The sequence below is a fragment of the Macrosteles quadrilineatus genome, unplaced genomic scaffold (genome assembly GCF_028750875.1).
Source record: "Macrosteles quadrilineatus isolate MER2022 unplaced genomic scaffold, UCM_ALF_1.0 Scaffold_479__1_contigs__length_60614, whole genome shotgun sequence".
NCBI lineage: Eukaryota > Metazoa > Arthropoda > Insecta > Hemiptera > Cicadellidae > Macrosteles > Macrosteles quadrilineatus.
This window is the reverse complement of record NW_026543072.1, coordinates 38,423-60,338: the sequence shown is the minus strand read 5'-3', so window position 1 is coordinate 60,338 and position 21,916 is coordinate 38,423. Positions and strand designations below refer to the sequence as shown.

The window sequence follows — 21,916 nt, the reverse complement described above, 5'->3', positions numbered from 1 at the left end:
ATTCAAATTATTTATTGAAAACAACATCAACAAAAGCAAACAAAGACAAACAACAAACTGTTTTTCACACAAAAGATATGTTGTACTGGGATATCTATCCTGACACATAGTTATTTGATTCAGAGTTTATATATTACAATAATTTGTTTTACATTTGAGCTTTTTAGGGACCTATGTCCCTACAAGCCACTAGTGTCTATATAATTCAGTGTTTTATTTCAGCTACAAAAATGTAACAATGGGATAGTAAATACTTTAAACCAGACAAATGAAGTTATTACAGCATTCTACAGCCCTATATTATTTTATAGAACCGTTTTGGTTAACCGGGTTTTTGTTAACCCAAATTCGGTTAACAGGGGTTCTACTGTATAATAAGGAAATCACTTGTTCTATCCTTCAAGTAAAGCTCACTTTACTGAGGATGGGTCAATGCTTCTGAATCCCAAATTATGGTTTCTAAATTTGACATACAATTGATTACTTTATGACCTTATTATGATAGAAAAACTGTTATTTACTTGCTACAGTGATTTATTTTCACAACAGTTGATCAAAAACAACCCAATGAGGGTGCTCAACAGCCCGTATATACACCGGGTGTGTCCAGCGGGTATGAGGTATATTGTTCTACTCAAGTCTCTGAAGGCCTCGGACATAGATGTGTGGCGAACTGTCATGACATGGGCACGGAGCAAAGGTTAGTATACCTACAATAGCTTGTCATTTTATTGTCTTTTAATTTCTGTTGCAACTTCCTTATAGCAAGGGATAAAACTTAAGTCTGTTACTATCTAATGTTGACCAGGCCAGTTAGCTCGCTTACAGATTATCCGTGTTTCCCATTCATTAACAGATTTCGTTAACAATTTCTTCAGTTCAATTCCAAGTGCTCTTATCCATTGACGTCCCCAGAGTGCTTCATGTCCGGTTGGAACAATGTGGAGTTCCTCTTTGACAAATCTTCTGCAGTGAGAAACTATTATTTTCACTTTTCCTTCAGGTTTGATAATATGACCTGAGCAAACTCTGAAAGCAATGTAAGGCCTTGTCGATTCCATTGAAATGTCTAATTTGAGTTTGCCAAAATCATTTTTGGATAGAGAGGTGATAATTTTGCTCCTGTGTCTTTGAAATGTTGTGGTTTACCATTTTAATCAGTTTACTGTAATCATGTATTTGTCTGAGTTGTTCTTTACTTCAAACAATTCGGGCTTGGGTTAATATGCATTTTAGGGTATTTACCAGATTTTTTACATTTGTTTTTTTTTATTCAAAATTACTCAAAATTCAACACTGATTCGGAAAATTACATTCTTTTTCTGCGAAAAACCCCGAAAAACAAAGAAAACGATTAAAATGTTTTGATAAAAATACGTCATGTGGTCTCTAATTATCCGGAATAATGAGCAGATCACAAATATTCAATATCAAGCGAAATATTTACAAAAATGTGCGGTGAGATTAGGTTATGGGTACCACTTCACCTAAAATGTTCTTATAACGCTTTTATTTTGTTTGATATAAAAGCTAAAACTTTCTGTTATAAAGTAAAGTTTATTTATTAAATCAATATTAATATTTTTAAAAAGGTAGAAGAGCCTTAGTTTAGATTCATACAATCAATCAGGAAAAGGGACATTTTAAGAACGATAGTATAGTGGGCTACAGGGCCTAAAATGAACTTTGTACCTGTCCGCCCTATAACCCATCAGAGGATGAAGCCGAGCAATAAGGGGCAGTCTCAGTCATGATAAAGGCTCGTGAAGACCTATGCTAGTACTCCTCAGTATATTTAATATTGTGCGTTTGCCATAAGCAGAGTTTTACCTTAAACATAAGTTTATTCCGGGTATAATACTTTCTAAATGACTTTTGGCACTGTGACCTTTTTCTATCACAGTTGAACCTTGATAACAAGACCCTCGATAACAAGTAATTTTTGATAGTCCGGTTGCCAAACCCTATATTTTTGGTCGACCCAAAATTTTTGGATTTTTTTATTTATAGATAGTTACTAGGACATTAAAACTTCAAGAAAATGCATGATGACATTCTGTCACCTTTGGGCAATTTGAGATTTGGGCGCCATCTTGAATTTTTCCAAATATTTTTGGATTATTTTTATATTTGGTCTATAGGGTTGTTGTATATCATTTTATATGTTTTTAAGTACGATGAGATCAATGGGAGGACTTCAAAGTATCTAAAAAATAGTTGTGTCTCAGAAACCGCCGCCATCTTGAATTTTGCCTTTTTTTAAATTAATTTTATATTTGTTATATAGGGTTGTTTTATATCATTTTACTTTTGAGTACACCGAGATTAATAAACACACTCAAAAGTTTGTAGAAATGAATAGTCTTTTGTTAGCAATCGCCGCCATCTTGAATTTTGCCAATTTTTAAAATTAATATTATATTTGTTATATAGGGTTGCTGTATATCATTTTATATGTTTTTGAGTATGCTGAGATCATTTAAAGCACTCAAAAGTATGTAGAAATAGTAGTTTCTTTAAAATTGCTGCCATCTTGAATTTTGCCAAATATTTTTATTCATTTTACCTACTTGGAGTGTTTTATTTGATCCCACAAGAAGCAAGCTTTTATCAGTAGTGTTCCTTACCAGCTGATTAAGGAAGTTAGTATACAATGTACAGTGTACAAGACACGCACAAAGAAGAAATGCAGTCTCAAATCATTTCTGATTGAAAAGACAGAGAAGGAATAAGAAATAAACTGAAGCTCTTCATTGACCCTTTGGCACCTACTATAGAACTCACCCACAAAATATAGTAAACGTAGCGTCTGGCTTGGTTCTATCGGATACTGACACAGTGAACATTGGTGATCAGCAATTAAAAATATTTCAAGGGGGTTGGCCAGCAAGTTTCCATTTGCCAGTGAAATAAATAGTTGTAACTAGCTTTTGTACCCGTGCTTTGCAACGGGAAGAGGACCTGAAATAGAAACATTTTGATCTTAAAATCTGTTGTATAAAATATACACATCCGCCAACGCTTTTACAAACAAAATTCAACCCTAATGGCCTTTGTGCTCAATGTGGAAAGGGACCAGGTTTCTGCACTGTACGTAACAACAGACCTAATTAGAGTTTTGAATACCTTCATCTTTGTCTTGGGGGTCATCAGATTGGATTTGAGGTTAGCGTAATATGCTCTGTTACCAGCCATGATTCAGTTTGTGATTTTTTGTGCAACAGTGTTTTTGCTATTCAGCTCTGCCCCAAAGTAAACAAACCCATCCACATTCTTAACACATTTGTTTTATATCTTTAGTACATATTATTTAATTAACAAATGAAATTGAGCGTTTAAGATGGCAGACAAAACTAATTATTATCAAAACATCAGAGGACAAAAACATTAATAGTAATAGGCATTAGGTATATGTTTCATTGCATCTATTATTTTTCTCTAAAAAAAAATTCAACGAACAACATAATATAGAATCCAGTTCTTTTATTTAGTTCCATAGTCTACTGCCTTTACATTTTCACACTTACCATTAAGTAAACATAATAACAAATATTTTATTGATTTTAGAAACAAAAGAACACTGTGTACAGCTAAGTTTTATGATATTTTCCTTAGTTTGATTTAATCAGTGGTGTAGTGAAACACAACTACTAAATTTACCTAAATATAAAAAAATCTATGTGAAGTTCAAGTTGTTTATCCAACACATTTTAAGCAGTTGGAATTCATAAAAAAATCCTCCAAATTTATACAAACCATCTATACACTGTAATTTTCATACTGTTTCCATGAAATAACCAATAACATTATTTTCATAACTTAAGACGCTTTAAAAAATCCAAAGCAGAGCCGGAGTTGATACAGCAACGGTTATAGAATCTTTTTTTATAATCATTGACATAGTTTTTGAATAAATAATCCATGATAAAACTTAAGATTAAAATATACATCATATATAGTTATGGAAAATATTATAATCAATTTCTTTGTATCAGCTGTCTGAAATTGTGAAATATGCAATTTACCAGTTCTTCTTGTTTAAATTGAAATGTCAAAGCAAATGTAAACAAACATTATTAGTGTTCTCATCGCAGCCATGGAGACAAATCAATATTTACTTTTAAAATCCTCACCTCAGAAGTTTTAAAGCCAAAGGGGCAAAGCCCATGGTCAGTATCAAAGTGTGAATAGTCCTATAATGGTCCTTGGTATGGTAGCTATATTATTGTAAAATTTAAGCCCAGTCGGTTCAGTAGTTTTTGAGCCTATTAGTAATACACATACAGACAGACACCATTAGGTTTTTATATAATAGTATAGATTGGGTCTACATCAAAGAAACACGTAAACATTGGCAGTGTTAAGGTTTTCAATACAGCTGGTATTACTTACTCCTCAGTTATAGGACATCAAGCAAGCTCAAACCAAGTAGATGTAAGTCATCTTCCGTCTCAGGAACTGTCACCTGTACAACGTCAATGTTAACAGATTCTGGAGAAATTAGGAATTAGGATCTGCAAAGCTAAATCTACTGTAAAGAAACTTCTCCAGGTTTCGTCCTCAACAAGAAAGACGTGCATTGGAAACACACTTATTGTGATTGATGGATCTGCACTTTTATGGTGTGTGCAGTGACCAGAAAAGGGTAGTGTTCAGGACTTCATAAATTCACTTAAATCATATATAAGCAAACCTTTGCAATACGGAAATGTGAACCTGCTTTTGATCGGTGACAAGCAGTATAGTACTAAGGATCACACAAGATTGTGTAGATCTCAGGAGTGACATGAGTTCACACACTCACATATACAACACCTCTGCCTATATGTAGGGACATTTTGGGCTCAAATGAAAACAAAACAAGATTAATTTAACTGGTTTGCAGAAGCATTATTAGAGACGAATCTTTTAACAAAGGCTATATTACCAAACTCAGACTTATTGTAAAAGGTCCACAAGAAGAACCCTACGAGATTTATCGAGGAGAAGTAAAAAAAATGCATGATCTAAGAAATACTTAAGAAGAAGCAGATACGATTATTGTACATCAAGTTATATTAGCTGCTGATGATGAAGACAAGCAGATCGTTGTTTTATCAGATAACACAGATGTTTTTCCTTCTTTACTTCTGCAAACTTGAAAACGTTTTTGTAACTATTCTGATGGAATCACCTGTTCAGGGTTGCTCAAGAATTGACATTAGTGCATCTGTCGTCAAACGTCAAACAAAATAAAATAATACCTGATGTGCTTGCAGCTCATGCTATCACTGGATGTGATACCACTGCAATGTGTTATGGATTACGGAAGATTAAAGTAATTAAGGTTTTGAAAAATGGACACTCCTTATCATCGGTTGAAGAAATACATTTATTTCATCAAAGTTTATGTCTGCATGTTATGGTGTATCTATTTGTAACACAACTTCTGAAGCTCGTGTCAAAATGGGGGCTGACAAGTTCGAAGTGCAACAACTCAATTGCCGAATCTGTGCACACTACCACCAACAAATTCAGCAAAGAAAACCTTAAGCGAGCTCACCTTCAAACCTGTATTTGGAAGCATTCAATGAACTCTGACCCACCAGATTAAGATCCACTGCTTCACAGTTTCTACAAGGATGAGTACTGAAGGGAATTTTGAAGTTGGTTAAGTGCTCTTGTAGAAATGTATTGCCATGCAACAGCGATCGGTGTAGTTAAAGGAGTGCCAGCCTACTATGCACCGTGGTCTGTACACATGCTCAAACAGTTTTTGTTCCAATGATTTGACACGTGTTGCTGAATTAGAAGAGAAGTAGACTGGGATGAAGACTGTTGAAGAACCAGTGGCAGACTGATCTCTGTTTGGACAATGTTTGTTTGTTCTTATTCAAAAATGTTTTATTTTATACCAATACTAAACTTCTAATCAATATTAGAATTTCACTCATTAGGTTGTTTACTTGAAAAAATCCACTATTTTGTTTGTACAATAAAAAGTGACATACTTAAATAGTTATTTGTGTAACTAGTGAGCAAAGTGGCACTTTGCTACACACGAGAGCAATGTTTACGCTCGAGCAAGGCTCGTGCGTAATAATCTCGAGTGAGCAAAGACCTTTTGTACTTGTGTTACACATTATATTTTTCCTACAGTCACTATTAAGCATAATAAATAGTCTTTCAAACACTATATAACTCGTTTTTAGGTTAGGTTAAACCCAAGCCATGAACGGAATGGGAAATACTGCACCAGCTGATTGCAGTCGTAGTATCTTTAAGTGTTTCAAGAGTACAGGTATAAACAGTAATAATCAGTATAAACACATAATAAACAAGTAGATTGTTCTTCAGAATATGCCAATAAAACATTTTCTGACAGTTTTGTAACTTTCTTACTTACGCGCCAAGAGGAAAACAGTTTGTTTGCTCATTCATACTTCTTTCTAGATTTTTCAGGTAACAGGTTTTTAACGAAACATGTTTCAAGTTTCTGCTATTTCTGGTCTACCATTATATTCACAATCACTTTCACCAAGTTCATTATTTTTAAACATGTTAGGCCCACTTATAATTAATCTTTCAAATAGGTACACTTCAGGTTATGTTCAAACCAAGCGTTGAACGAAAATATAATATAAACACGAAATGACAGGTTTAATTGGAGTTATAATAGTTAATCAGCTGATCATAGTATTATTATTATCTTTAAGTGTTGCCAACCTATTTCCAAGCGTACACGGATAACGTGCATAAAAAAACCACACTGTTTTGTGTTGTTTGGTTGGAATCCTGATGTGAGCCAAAGTATAAACTGTACGACAAAGAAGAAAACCGTGCGACAAATTAAGTAAATGCAGCAATTAGCAGCTTTCTGAACTATAAACAGTGCAAGGAAGCCAACTTTGTCGGGTGACTGTAGGGAAAAAAATATTCACAACACCTAAAAGAGGAAGTATGTATGTATGTATATGGACTCCGAAACTGTTCGACAGATTGTAATGAAACTTTCAGGAATTATTAAGCATTATTCAAGGATGGTTTGTGTGAAGTTGTGAAGGAAGTTTGGTGCAGATCCGTCGAAAGGGCTCCGCCCCAGAGGATTTTATGGGGTCCAATGTCAGACTTTTGCAACTACAATGTTTACAAATAAATATAACGAGCTGTTGGCCCGTCCTACGTATGAGAATTGAGTAATCAACTAAAACTGGAGTTTTGTCAATATTTCCATTTCTAATCCAAGCAAAGTTTAAGCGGGTAAACATTTATTGTAAACAAAAAGCTGCCAAGATGAATTAAAACATGTAAACTTTGTTGCTTTCATATTCATTCCTCAAAAAGTCGAACAGAAAAATATTTTGCATAACCTTTCCTTTGAAGACTCGGGGGCAGAGCCCCAATTTGTATACATCAGTGGTTATAGAATCTTACTTATTTCGTATAATCAATGGAAAAATCACAGAATTATAAACTAACCTCATAGTTCTTTAGGATATTTTTATATTCAACCAGCTGTTAGTTAAAACAAATTATATTGCTCTAAAACAAACTTAAAATTTTAAAGACTGCTCTGAAAAATGAATTAGAACATCTACCATTTTACCATGTATATTTAAATAGTCTGTCATTCTCTTATCGAATAAATTAACGTATCTATCAGTATTGCATTACACATAGAATAAATAAGTCAACTCAGTGCATGTCATTATTATCCAAATGCTGAATTTGTGTCATATACTCTTAATGTTTACAGCTGTTTGTTAAGCAAATGGTATTATACCAAAAGCTAGTGTAAAATGTTAGCGTCGACTGCTAGACTTTTTAAAATTTTAAACTTATTTTCTAAAAAACTGAAACCCTAATCTAAAATTATAGCTTCGACATTCCCTAGTTCTCAAAATTATCTGGTTGATTCAGAATCGTGAAATAAAAAAAACCTGTCACGTTCTAATACGAGTTATAGATTTAAAAGCAGATGTTTACTTTCACCAACTGTTTTGTAGGTTTGAATTATCACAACATTCTGTATAAGTCATGATTTGAAATAGTGCCACACTGTTTCCGGATAGAATACAGCACAGAAGACTATTTTACTTTTGGATAAGTCCAAATATATTAAATCCCAATCGCAGCACACCTGTGCACTCAACAAAGTTTAAATTCTCCACTATAAAATATGTAAACATAAAAAGTAACAACCTTTATCAAAGAATTATAAACATTAAAAGGGGTGGCAATGCCTTAATATTTGTATCTTTTGTTCTATACCCACACAATAGAGTGTGAGTCGGTGGCTCAGTCTGTAGCGCCTCAGACTTCGGGCCCAAGGCAGTGATGTCGTGGAATCGGATCCTGGTCACTGCTGTTAACATTTTATCAGTACAGTTCTCCTTTGTACTGTACCGGCTCACCCTTTGCTTTGCTGGATACGTTTCACACACAGATCTGTAGTCTATGTGGACGGGCAAATGCAAGGTTAAAAGAGGCTGCTAACCACTAAAAATATATATAGGCTACAGGGTGTTCAAAAAAGGTGGGAACATATTTTGCCTAGTGATTCCTTGGATCAAAATAAAGAGAAAATCAAGAATAACATTTTTTCCAAAATCGCTTCGTTAACCAGATATCCGCCATTTTGCATTTTTTACATAAACATTTTTATCTTCTAATTTTTTCAACCGATCTTTATGAAACTTGGTATGCAGGTTAAGGTAGAAGAGACCCGTGTTCAAAAAATATTTCATCTTGATTCAACCTAAAATTTCAAAATGGCGGCCATTTAAAACTTTTAAACTTAAATTACTAAAGAATGGCTGATTTTATGAAAAATTCAAGAGCACTTTTATTTAGCATTTTTAATTACCTATCAAACGATACCAAGTTCAAAAAGATTGAATAATAAATAGCCGTAATAACTGTCGTTGACTACGGTAATAAACTGAAAGTAATTTATTGAATTTTCGTGTAAAATGCTATACGGAACTGATGATGGTAATTAAGCCTGTACTGTACTGACTTTTTCAGTGCACTGCAGACCCCTACTTTTCAGTGTTTTTACTGATCTCAGTGTACTTAAAAACATATATATAATTATCTACGACAACCCTATACAATGAATATAAAAATACTCAAAACATTAAGATTCAAGATGGCAGCGAAAACTCGAATTGCCAAAAGGTGACAGAATGTCATCATGCATTTACTTGAAGCTTTACATGTCCTAATAACTATCCATTGAAAAAAAACAATCAACAAATTTTTGGTTTTGTTTTGGGCTTGGTAACCGATAACATGATAACATGTCGAGTTATTTTAAAAATTCACTAAAATTTACTTTCCCCCTGATTACATTTTATTGCAAACCTTGATAACAAGTCTACCTCGATAACAAGTCTACCTTGATAACAAGTCTACCTCGATAACAAGTCATATTTAATAATCCCAATGAGAGTCTTGTTATGGAGGCTCTACTTTTTTTAGGGAGAGGTGGGAAAATGCGTTTACGCAAACAGGTGGCTAGCCTATAGTGTGGGACTCCAACAGATTTAAGAACCAAAGACCACCCACTTAAAACCTCCTCTACTCTTCAGACACTAGCCTGGGAACACTTGTCGCACTTCATCAGAAGTAGGCTGAGATTGCCTATGCCCGAAGATCTTACTCTGTGTTAAGCTGTTAATTTCCTACACAATTTAGACTGCGATCCGATCTAGATCGTTATATTTAACTTTAAAGATATTCCGGACAAATTGCGACCAGCAGTCCCACCCTACATCAAGGTCTCACAAATCGATTCAACTGACAGAACCCCAAGATGTTGAGCATATCCCATCTTGTATAGTGGAAAAAGGTATGTCGGCATAGTCTAGAATGCTTGGGCAGTAAATACAGTCAGGTGAATTGGTTTTGGCCATCAAGTGCAGGAAAATAGCGGTGGCCTGACAAGAACTGCGTGAGATTGTATTGTATGTATTGTGAGAGGGGTGGACTCGTGGTCCAAGCACGTCAACCGAAGCTTATTCTGCATCCCACTTGCCACTAACTGGGTAAGCCTATGCCTGTGTCCTTGATTAGGTACAGGAGCTTTTGCCCAATGATAGCGTCCGGTTCATCACCTGGCTGCTTTAGACCAGAGCCCTTCTCCTGACCCCAAGTCCGTCGCAATCTAGAATAATGTGTTTTGCAGTCTCATCAACGGGTTACAAAGTCGACACTCCTGATTGTCATTGACAATTCCTAGATTGTGGAGATGTTTCCTGAAATGGCCGTGTCCAGTGATAAGAGTAAGTACCTGCTTGACCTGCCAACTTTAGCTTTAGCAGCCAGCGAGTGAAGAGGGTGCTAGGTTCTGAGTGCAGTTTTTTGCTAAGTGATTGTCCAGGATAATTACGCCAATGCTCTAGGTGTTGTCCCCTGCACAATTTGTTGATTTCATGTTTAGCGGTAGCTTTGCTGATTCTAAAAAAGTCTCTGGTCCAAAGAATGGCATGCTCGCACCTTTTTTTGCCAGCATATCTACACTCTCGTTGCCGCCAATGCCTTTATTAGCCTGGAACCCAGCCGAGAGTTACAGAGTTCCTTGTGGAAAGTTTGCAGAGGGTGTTGAAACACTCCCAGACCAGTTTTGAGGTGACTTCATTTGAGTCAAGAGCTTTAAGAGCAGCCTGACAATCAGACAAAATAACTATCCTCCTGTCTTGGTAGCATCTGGCTAGTCCAAAGTTGGCACAAGCCAAGATACCATAGATTTCTGCCTGGAAGATGGTACAGTATCATCCCAGAGTTGCTGAAAGATCTGTTCTTGGTGATCAACTGAATACTCCAAAGCCAGATTTTCCATTGATTAAGGAGCTGCCCGTTTACCAGATGAAGCTCTCCGTATCTTGGAGATGCCCTTCCTGATGTTTCCACTCTACCCTGGAGCGGAATTCAACATTGAAGGGTATGGTGAACACTGCTTCTGTGCTTAGGAAGTCCGAGGTCATGTCAAGCACAGGACACGCAGCCAAAGTCTTGGCAATGGCCTGCCCCTGACAGGCCGCCTCTCCACAGATTTGCAACCCTCAAAGAGTAAGCTGCCTTGAGGGCTTCAGATTTGATAAAGATGTCCAGAGGTAGCAGCCCAAGAGCAACTTCTAGTGTAGCTCCTAAAGGCTCCAGTGGCTTGTAGCGTACCATATGGCTATGACAGTTACCTGATATACCTTTGTCCATCAGACTAGCGAACCATAGGCCCTGGTAGCAAGACGTCTGGCTCTCAATGCTGCCCGTCGCAATTCTACGATCTCGTTTGTCCACCAGTACACAGTTCGCTTATCGCACCGGGATCTCCTTCAAGGCACTGATTCATCGCAGGCCGAGACTATCAGCCTCATCAATGATGTAACTGATGTCTCTGCGTGAGCCACGCCAGATACAGCAGGTACCACCGGCTCTCCCAGTAGTAGGTATGACTTCGGTGAATTTGGCCACGTCCAGCTTTTTGGTGTTCCACCGAACGGGCACCTGCCGAGACACGGTAGCTTGTCTCTGATGACTATCCAGGACATCAAAAATGATGTACTGCTGGTCACTGGCTGTATAACCCTCCAGGACTCTCCAGGCTCGTATCCTCGGCAAGAGGGACTCAGATGCAAGAGTGATGTCTGGGATCGTTCCCCTCATTCCGGGACGCTGGAAAGTTGGCGTGTTGCCCTCGTTTATGACAAGTCCAGCCCTGGCAGCAAAGTCCAGGGAAACGAAAGTAGCCAGTTAATATTTTAAGTTATTACTTTTAGTGGATTTGGATTACTAAATGTTTATCTACTTACAGCAGATCTATGGAATAATAATCATTCTCTTAAGCGTTCTCTTCCCGTTGCAAAGCACGGGTATGGTGGTTTACCAACAGGGTGCTGCACTATTATTTTTTATTTTTTATTTATGACAACAGCTAATTTTTACCAAGCAGAAACAAAAATCTGTGATACATGGAATGGATGGATTTTTTACAGTAATGTTTCGTAGCCAGTTAATACTAATAGTAAATTAGTAAAAGTCTATCTACATACAGCAGATCTAGGAAACATAATAATTGTTCTATTTAGCTTTCTCAAGCTCCTTGCCATTATTTTCAAGGAACAAAATTGTCTCTTCTGCATCTTTACCCGGTTGCAAGGCACGGGCTTAGCGGCTAGTATTTCATATTAATAAATACACACACTGTAAAACATCTAACATATTTATTGAATGACGACATTTTTTATTAATTTCTATTGAACAATGAAGTATGTAAACTGTAACAACAAACACACCTGTCTTAAGAATCCTTGGAGCCTAGACTTTCTAATAAAACAATAAAAAACTACAAGAAAATGTATAATCCCACAGTGATATTTAAATTACAATCACTGTTACAATCTGATATTTAAGTTGCAATCATAGTTATTGTAAGAGTTACAGTGGGTTCATTCATACATTGAGACTGGTTCATTGTAACCTCAAAACAGCAGTGGAGAGGAGTCCGACCGGTTGGGTTCGATAGAGAGGTCCTTCACCATTCGCACTTTCGTTTAGTCGCCTACGGTTATTCATTGAGACAGGAGGTCGATATTTGGGTCAAGTGTTTATTCATTGTGTCTTCACCCCAACAAGGAGTGTACCGTCGAGCAATGTTGTGAAGTTTTGCTTTAAATTCTGCATCCGAGACCGTTGCCCTCATCTCGAATATTTTGTTTCGGGTCATACTGGAACACCCAGGTCATTTAACGTTGTCCAGAAAATTTAAATCTTCCTGAACTCAGTCCAAGATATCTTGTAAAATCTCCACCCTTGACAGTTTTTTTTGTTCCTAGCTCAGAACTTTTGGCACCAGCTTCACGCAGACTCTTCTCATTGCCAAATTCTCCGTAACTATAGTGTGGACGGTTCCCTTTGAAAGGCCGGTCTTCTTACTGGTGTGGGATATGGTTAGACACCTGTCAGACGTGTACTTTCACTTTGACGATGTGAGCTTCAGTTCGAGTGATTGTCCGGCGTCCAACGCGATGTTCGCCTTCGACGAGTTCCCAGCCTTCCGTCTTTTGGTGCCACTTTGCACCACTTTGCCACATTTGGCACCCCTCAAAACTCTTGTGTGGCTTAAAGCATCATTCGCATAAGCTTGTTTAATGAAGGCAATTGTCTCAGACGCGGATTTCTGAGTTTAAAGCAAAAATTCGCAGAGTTGGTCAACGGTACACTCCATGTTGGCGTTACGACACAATGAAAAAAACACTTGGCGCAAATATCGACCTCCTGTCTCAACGAATGCCCGTAGGCAACTAAACCAAAGTGCTCCTAAAGGGCCCCTCTATCGAACCCAACAGGTCGGATACCCCTCCACTGTTCTTTTGAGGCTACAGTGAACCAGTCCTGATACTGAATGGAGGGTGTATACCAGTTGTTTTCAAACAGACCCAGGGGTGTGACAAGGCACCAGTGTCAGTATCAGTATTGAGACTCGATAAATTTCTAGTTATAATGAATAACATTTTTGCACTTAAAAAGTTTTGTTATGCTTAAAGCAAAAGTTACCTAACTACGTAATATGTTTTGTTACAGTTCAGAAGCAAAAATTTGTTCTGGCCCATTCATATCAACCAGAAAAATATATTCATCCCAAACTCTTAGTCCCTTGTGGGAAGTTCATGAGGTTGTGTTCATTGAACATGATTGATCTTGTAGAGGAAGTGCTTGCAAATCACCCAGATAGAGAACAGAACATTGAAGCAATCATCAAATACCACTACATGAATGCCAAGCCTTCAAAAAGCTTGTATATTTGTACAGAGAGCAAAAATGCTCACCATTTGAAGCATGAAAAGTTCCTAGTGAAAGTTGTGCCTATTTGTGACGCCTGGGTTGATGCGGTCTATTTGTTGAGTTCTACTATTACCGTAACCAATCAATTGAGTAGTCCTATTGAGCTGTTCTCCATTGTATGCAGTGGTAAACAGAAACTCGCTCTTGATTTCAAGGAGGCACAAGAGCTCTTGTCTTCCTCAAACCCTGTCTTACAGTCTAATCACAATGATATCAGTTACAACGCCAGTTGTTCTGTAAAAGTAAATTGGACTGGAAAGGAGGAATCCCCAGTGTATGAGGTTAAGTTAGATACTGATGTTGCCTATGGTCATGACTTTCAAATTACGTTGAGTTCAAAGGATAAAAGCCTACGTTTACAACCTTGTGAAAGCTACACTATTGTGACAAACTTCTCAAAGCCACACCCTCTGTGGTACAATCTTGACAGAGACCAAATCACCCCAGGTCAGAGTAATGACCTTGAAATGTGTTGTGGTTTGGTCGACAAGGAAAGGATGTATTTTGGTAGTCATATTAAATATATTCTTTATAGAAAATGTATTGAAGACAAACAATGTTGATTATTGCAAAAGGGAGATATCTTCGACAACAGTATTTAAACAAACTTTTTGGGAGTTTTTAGTTATGAATTTATTTTTTTACAATGGTCTTGAGTTGTATAAATAAAGAAATATGAATAAAAATTGCATTTATATAATTGATTTTGTCAATGCCTTAAACCTTTAATAACCATAGACAATGATGGCTTAGCTGTTCAAGGACCACAGAATCTGGTTACTATCTTGTTGTAAACTTCAATTTAAACAGTTTAGACTTACCCTAAAATACCCCCGCCGCAGCAAACCTGCAGACTTAGCGAATTTCCATTTGCCTGATTGGATTTAAACTAAAATGTCTCCTTAAAAATATCACATTTATTCCCTATTTAAACAGAATTAGTTTAATGAGTGCTTAGGTTTGCTGCAACAGGGAGGGTAAAAAAGTTTTTTTTTTATGTAGAATATTAAAAGGTACTGTGGTTTCGTAAGAAATTAATGTATTTTCCAACTTTTATCAAAATATGTTCATAAACAAGCAAACTACAACAGTTGACTTATTCTCCATAAGAATAACATAAGAATTTTAAAATTACAATGTTTTTGAATTTTCTCCGTAACAATTAGGCGCATAATAATGCTTCAATATACTAAATTTGTTTTTTTAAGCTCTACAAAATGGTTTTAAAAGAAATTGTTAAATTTTGTGTTTTTAGGGTCAAAAATGGGAAAAACCTATTTTTACCCCATAAAACCCCCCATAAACCCCCGTTCCCATAGTCTGATCATGCTAGTTCGCGAACTCATCCAAGTTTATCCCGCCTTACACCTTCAAACCAAATTTTATCAAAATCGGACAAAAATTACTCAAGTTATCGTGCGGATATAAAAATTTGAACGAATGGTGTTTTTGGCCTCTGGGGACATCAAAATGAAAAAGTAAATCGGTCCCGGGCTTAGGTCTTACCATGAGACCTACGGTAATAGCTACTTCCCTATAGGGAAATTCGCTAAAATGGCTCAAAACTATTTTTAATCAAGAAAATTTTTATTTATTGTTTGAATATTAGTGAGCTGCTGGAATTAGGTCAAAATGAACCCACCCACTCTACCTAGCTCGGCAGGGTAAATTTTTGTAGGATAAATTTTTGTAGGGTAAATTTGAAGCTACTTCCCTCATGTTAAGACCTCAACCCGGGACTGATTTTTCTTTTATGGCCCCAGAGGCCGTTTTTGGGATTTATTTTACAATTAGGCCCCCCATCCAATTTTAAGTTTTTTTAATTGACCGAGCAAAGAGAGCGGATTAAACAGCCAGTTACAGTATAGATTTTATATAGGAAGGGGGAAATTATATTGGTTATGTATTTAAAATAACTAGTTGCTCTGCCCGTGCTTCACTACGGGGTGAGAATGCAGAAAAGAATAATTCGGTTTGGTTTTACTATAAGATACTATAGCCTAGTATAGGCCTACTATAAGAAACAGTTACAACACACTTACCAGGAAACATATAGGCAAAGGCTCAATCGTGCTTATTGATTATTTAAATGAAGGTCTATTAATGTATTACTATAATTTTATACTAGTGAAGATGTTGCTCGAAATCGAGCAATTGCAAAGAAGTAAAGTAGTTATTTAAAAACGAATAAAAGTCATAATTTCCCATGAGTTTAAAAGACTCAACTCATAGATTACGTACCTAACAGTTCCATATAATCAACATTTCTTGTAAATATTTTATCATTTTTCAAAAGCTGATCTGGTTTTTTAGTGTATTCAACAAATGTTTCCCACTTATAGCAGCATTAGGTTGTCCAGTCCATCTTGATCTTCGTCAATGATAATGAATGTAGGGCCTAGTCTGCATGGTACTACCCATTGTCGCCAGTACGTTTACAAATTTCAGTCATTTTTTTATAGCGATAACATTTTGTTTACATTAATCTTAATCTGCCTGATTTTCTGCATAACCTCTCTGTCACAATTTTATTTGTTTCAATTGCGAATGGGCATACCACTGAGCTATAATAATATAACTGGAGTAACCACTCTGTGTTTCAAAAACGTACCACTGTTTTTGCTGGTTTTGTTTCAGAGTTTCGTTTTGTTAGGTTGGCCAGGTGATCGGGTTGGTGGGACTTGTCAAATTAGAGAGGCAAAATCAAGATGGCGTCATCCTGTTTTGTTGATGATAGTAAACAAAAATCTGCCAACTCAACGTTATGATTGCAATATAAGTTTATTTGTTTATTTTACAAGCAAGAGCAACCCATTTTAACAAGATCATAAACCGATGGTCGTTATTTAATCAAATGCCGTTAGGCTATTGGCCTAAACCAATATCTCCAAACCAGGAAACTTGACTAGCCTATTTTCACCACATAGCTTTAAAAGAGGTAAATAAGTTAGTATTTATTTACTATCAAACAAAAACAATTTATAATGTTTCAAAATAACTTTAAATACAGAGGTTTTAACGTGCAATAACTTAAATAAGCTTTTGATACAAGTCCCTGATATAACGGATAACATAACCCCAAATAAATAGTATGGTTAGGTTTGAATGAATTGGAATTATTTGACAGCATCCCACCAACCGATCACACGGCCAACCTAACAACACGAAACACCAAAAACAAACCAGCCAAAACAGTGGCACGTTTTTCTCTAACGTTTAACCAGAGAGTAGTGACTCCAGTTATAATCTAAATCTCAATGGGGCATACGGGAGGGACGATGGCTAAAGGTGTGGTGACGTCATATCTCGTGGCTATCTTGAGGCAACACGATTACCGTAACTAGTAGTACGCTTATTCTGCGCGTAACAGGATGAGTGAACATGAGCGCAATAATGAAAGAGTCCACCCACACCTAGCACACTTACCGGTGTCACTGGTGTACACAATAATGTTATTTGTATGGGCAAATCAACCCATGAGTCGGGGCAAATAATGGTGAGTCGGTGACTCAAGTCGGTAGCGTCACGCGAACTTCGGGGCCAAGGCAGCGATGTCGTGAGTTCGGATCCTGGTCACTGCCACTAAATTTTATCAGTAAAGTTCACCTTTGTACTGTACCGGCTCACCAATTGCTTTGCTGTAAACGATCCACGCACGGGCGAGGTTAAAAGAGGCTGGACCAACCTCTTAAAAAAACCAAATCTCAGTCAACAACAATCCTAACTTCTCGTCCATTAAATAACCAAAGTCATTGGTAATATACGTAATGTATTTCCTGTTTCCCTCTCTTCTCATAGCATTTTATTATTGCAGATACGTTAATCTAACTGTAACAAAGGGTTCCCACACTCCGGACTCCTCGCCTCGACTACTCCCTTCACCACTTCCTAAGTCGTGGACCTGTTTCCCTCCCTTCCCATAGCATTTTTAGAATTGCAGATACTGTACATTATTCTAATTATCACAAAGGGTTTCTACACTCCGGAATGCTCGCCTCGACTATTTCCTTCACCACTTCCTACGCCGTAGACGTGTTTCCCTCCTTTCCTAGAGCATTTTAGAATTTCAAATAGATTAATTTAACTTTCACAAAGGGTTCCCACACTCCGGACTGCTCACCTTGACTACATGCTTCACCGCTTCCTACGTCGTGGACCTGTTTCCCTCCCTTCCCATAGCATTTTAGAATTGCAGTCACATTAATCTAACTATCACAAAGGGTTTTTACACTCCAGAATGCTCGCCTCGACTACTTCCATTTCCACTTCCTACGTCGTGGACCTGTTTCCCTCCCTTCCTATAGCATTTTAGTATTGCAGGTATATTAATCTGTCACAAAGGGTTTCTACACTCCGGACTGCTCGCCTTGACTACTTCCATCACCGCTTCCTTCGTCGTGGACCTGTTTCCCTCCCTTCCGATAGCATTTTAGAATTGCAGTTACACTAATCTAACTTTCACAAAGGGTTTCTACACTCCAGAATGCTCACCTCGACTACTTCCATTACCACTTCCTACGTCGTGGACCTGTTTCCCTCCCTTCCTATAGCATTTTAGTATTGCAGGTATATTAATCTAACTGTCACAAAGGGTTTCTACACTCGGGACTGCTCGCCTCGACTACTTCCATTACCACTTCCTACGTCGTGGACCTGTTTCCCTCCCTTCCCATACCATTTTCGAGTTGCAGTTACACTAATCTAACTGTCACAAAGGGTTTCTACACTCCAGAATGCTCACCTTGACTACTTTCATTACCACTTCCTACGTCGTGGACCTGTTTCCCTCCCTTCCTATAGCATTTTAGTATTGCAGGTATAGTAATCTAACTGTCACAAATGGTTTCTACACTCCGGACTGCTCGCCTTGACTACTTCCATCACTGCTTCCTACGTCATGGACCTGTTTCCCTTCCTTCCCATAGCATTTTAGAATTGCAGTTACACTAATCTAACTGCCACAAAGGGTTTCTACACTCCAGAATGCTCACCTTGACTACTTTCATTACCACTTCCTACATCGTGGACCTGTTTCCCTCCCTTCCTATAGCATTTTAGTATTGCAGGTATAGTAATCTAACTGTCACAAATGGTTTCTACACTCCGGACTGCTCGCCTTGACTACTTCCATCACCGCTTCCTACGTCATGGACCTGTTTCCCTTCCTTCCCATAGCATTTTAGAATTGCAGTTACACTAATCTAACTGCCACAAAGGGTTTCTACACTCCAGAATTCTCGCCTCGACTACTTCCATTACCACTTCCTACGTCGTGGACCTGTTTCCCTCCCTTCCTATAGCATTTTAGTATTGCAGGTATATTAATCTAACTGTCACAAAGGGTTTCTACACTCCGGACTGCTCGCCTTGACTACTTTCATCACCGCTTCCGACGTCGTGGACCTGTTTCCTTCCCTTCCTATTGGAATTTAAAATTGCAGTTATATTAATCTAACTGCCACAAAGGGTTTCTACACTCCGGACTGCTCGCCTTGACTACTTCCTTTACCGCTTCTTACGTCGTGGACCTGATTCCCTCCCTTCCTATAGCATTTTATTATGGCAGATACATTTATCTAACTGCCACAAAGGGTTCCCACACTCCGGAATGCTCGCCTTGACTACTTCCTTCACCACTTCCTGCAGTCAGGCAAGTGCAGTGGACCTGTTTCCCTCCCTTCCCATAGCATTTTTAGAATTACAGATACATTATTCTAATTGTCACAAAGGCTTCCCACACTCCGAACTGCTCACTTTGACTACTTCCTTCACCACTTCCTACATCGTGGACCTGTTTCTCTCCCTTCCCATAGCATTTTTAGAATTGCAGATACATTATTCTAACTGTCATAAAGGCCCCCCACACTCCACAGCGCTCGCCTTGACTACTTCCTTCACTATTTCCTTCACTACTTCCTACATCGTAGACCTGTTTCCCTATCTTTCCATAGCATTTAAGTATTACAGATACGTTAATTTAACAGTCATAAAGGGTTTCTGTACTCCTTTCTTTTCACTGCTCACCTTTCCGCTTTCTTTACTACTCTCTACGTCGGGGACCTGTCCCCCCCCCTTCGCATAGCATTTTAATATAAAAATATACCAACATTTTTGAATATTTAATATTCAATGCCAACATTAAATTCAATAATGTAAAAAGGTGCTTTGTTCTAAATACATACATACCTATATACTTTTAATTAAAAGGCGAAATTTTAATACTGAACATAAACGGTATATAACTGCCGACTAATATTGTTAAATTTAATTTATTATTATGAAAGTTGTGAAATTTAATTAGCTTAAATAACATTATTCTGAAAGCTGTGAAATTATAATGATATATATTCATAGACGCCAAACTGTTTACTCCATGAATGAAAGAGCTTAGAGTAAAAGTCGTTCTCTCTGTCTTAAGTAGACAACAAAATTGTTGGTCGCAAATCGTAAACAAATAAAAAGAAGAAGAAGGTAGCTCCTAATGTTATTCTTATGGGACAAATTTAAAAATGTTTTTTAAGTATTTTATAAGTACTACTAAGCGGAATCGTCTAGAATTTTAATGGTGTCTTTACACTGGTGTCATAACTATTTGTGCAAAATTTGAACGCTATAAGTGCAACGGTTCTTGAGTTTTAGGTGCGAACACACACACACACATACTCCAGCGGACAACTTTTCTCCGACTCCGCTATACACGATACATAGATTCGTTCACTTCGTTCACTCATCTACGAGACAATGTGATTGCAGCGGCGTTCGTGGCATAGTTTTTCGGACTGGTGTTCAGGAGGTCCCCAGTTCAAAACCAGCCGGGGACATTAACTTTTTGTCAAAGATTTTGCTCTGAATGCGACTACTTCTTAACTGTACATCTTTTGTTAGAATTTGATGCATTTATAACTTTATTTATGAACAGAACTTTTTTTTTAATAGTAAACTTTTATTCGATTTTTATCTTATATTTTTTTTAAATAGTAAACCTTTATTCGATTTTTATCTTATATTTTTTTTAAATTATCAGCAAGTTTGGTTGGTTAGGTTAGGTTATGACAGTTTAATTTTATAGTAGGCCTACTAAATTTTAAAATTAATTTTATAATTAACAGTTATAAGTAAACATTCATTTGATTTTTATCTTATATATTTTATATATAATCAGCAAGTTTGGTTGGTTAGGTTAGGTTATGACAGTTTAATTTTATAATAAAACTTTTTAAAATTAATTTTATAATTACGAATTTATTTTATAATTAAAAAGTTAATTTTATAACTAAAAATTATAAAATGTATTTACATTTTTTCAACCTAGCGGTTCTAGCGGCGAACGATGACACTACAAGATATGTTAGCCATCGTCCCTCCCGCCAGGGGCGTCGCCTTGGGGGGGGGGGGGGTAGGGGGGGGAGCCTCCCCCCCCCTAGAATCTGGGAAAGAGAAAAGTTGGGAATTTGCTTGCTACGAGTTGGGACAGTTGGGAAGTCAGATACAAGAAAAATATATTTTTAAACTAAACAAAATTTAAATATTTGCAAAAATCCATCAAAGATAAAAATTTCTTTGACTTGGACAAATAAACTTGACGCTTCTTTGATTTCATTTAACTTTGATTAAACAAGGCTAAACCATGGCTAAACACGCGTTATTTTAAGAAATCAATAATCAATTAGCGGTATAGCTTGTTGGAATTTCGTTTACGAGAAATTTTGTTCCTTATTGGACGTATGTGGGCTAATTTGATCCTGTCCTGTGTTGATGATCCTGAATGATTCGTCTGCGAGACTGCGAGTTTGAATTTTGAAAGTGCAAGCAATGTAGCTCTTCTGTTCAATTATGTTGTTTGTTAGTGTTTACAAGAAATTCAAAAATATTTTTCCCGTCAGTCACATGAAATATATTTTTCCTACAGTTACCTAACAATGTACATGTTCTCTCACTGATTTGAGAAAGCAAAGTGGCCAATTCGCTCATCACTTCTCTCACTCTCATCACTTCGCTCTAATTACTTTGTCTCACTCCAGATTTGCAACGTGAAGGCACGAAATAGTGAGCGCGTAACCTGCAGGCAACGTCGTATGCGCGCGAAATACGT

General features: G+C 37.1%; 1 protein-coding gene across 1 annotated transcript; it reads left to right on the top strand.

Annotated features, from left to right (window-relative positions):
* Positions 1 to 554: 554 nt before the first annotated feature.
* Positions 555 to 14,524, top strand: LOC128982539 (uncharacterized). Its single transcript, XM_054401495.1, has 2 exons — positions 555 to 700; positions 13,564 to 14,524. The coding sequence occupies exons 1-2, from the start codon at positions 568 to 570 to the stop codon at positions 14,385 to 14,387; spliced, it is 957 nt and encodes a 318-aa protein (XP_054257470.1). The 5' UTR covers positions 555 to 567; the 3' UTR covers positions 14,388 to 14,524.
* Positions 14,525 to 21,916: the final 7,392 nt, after the last annotated feature.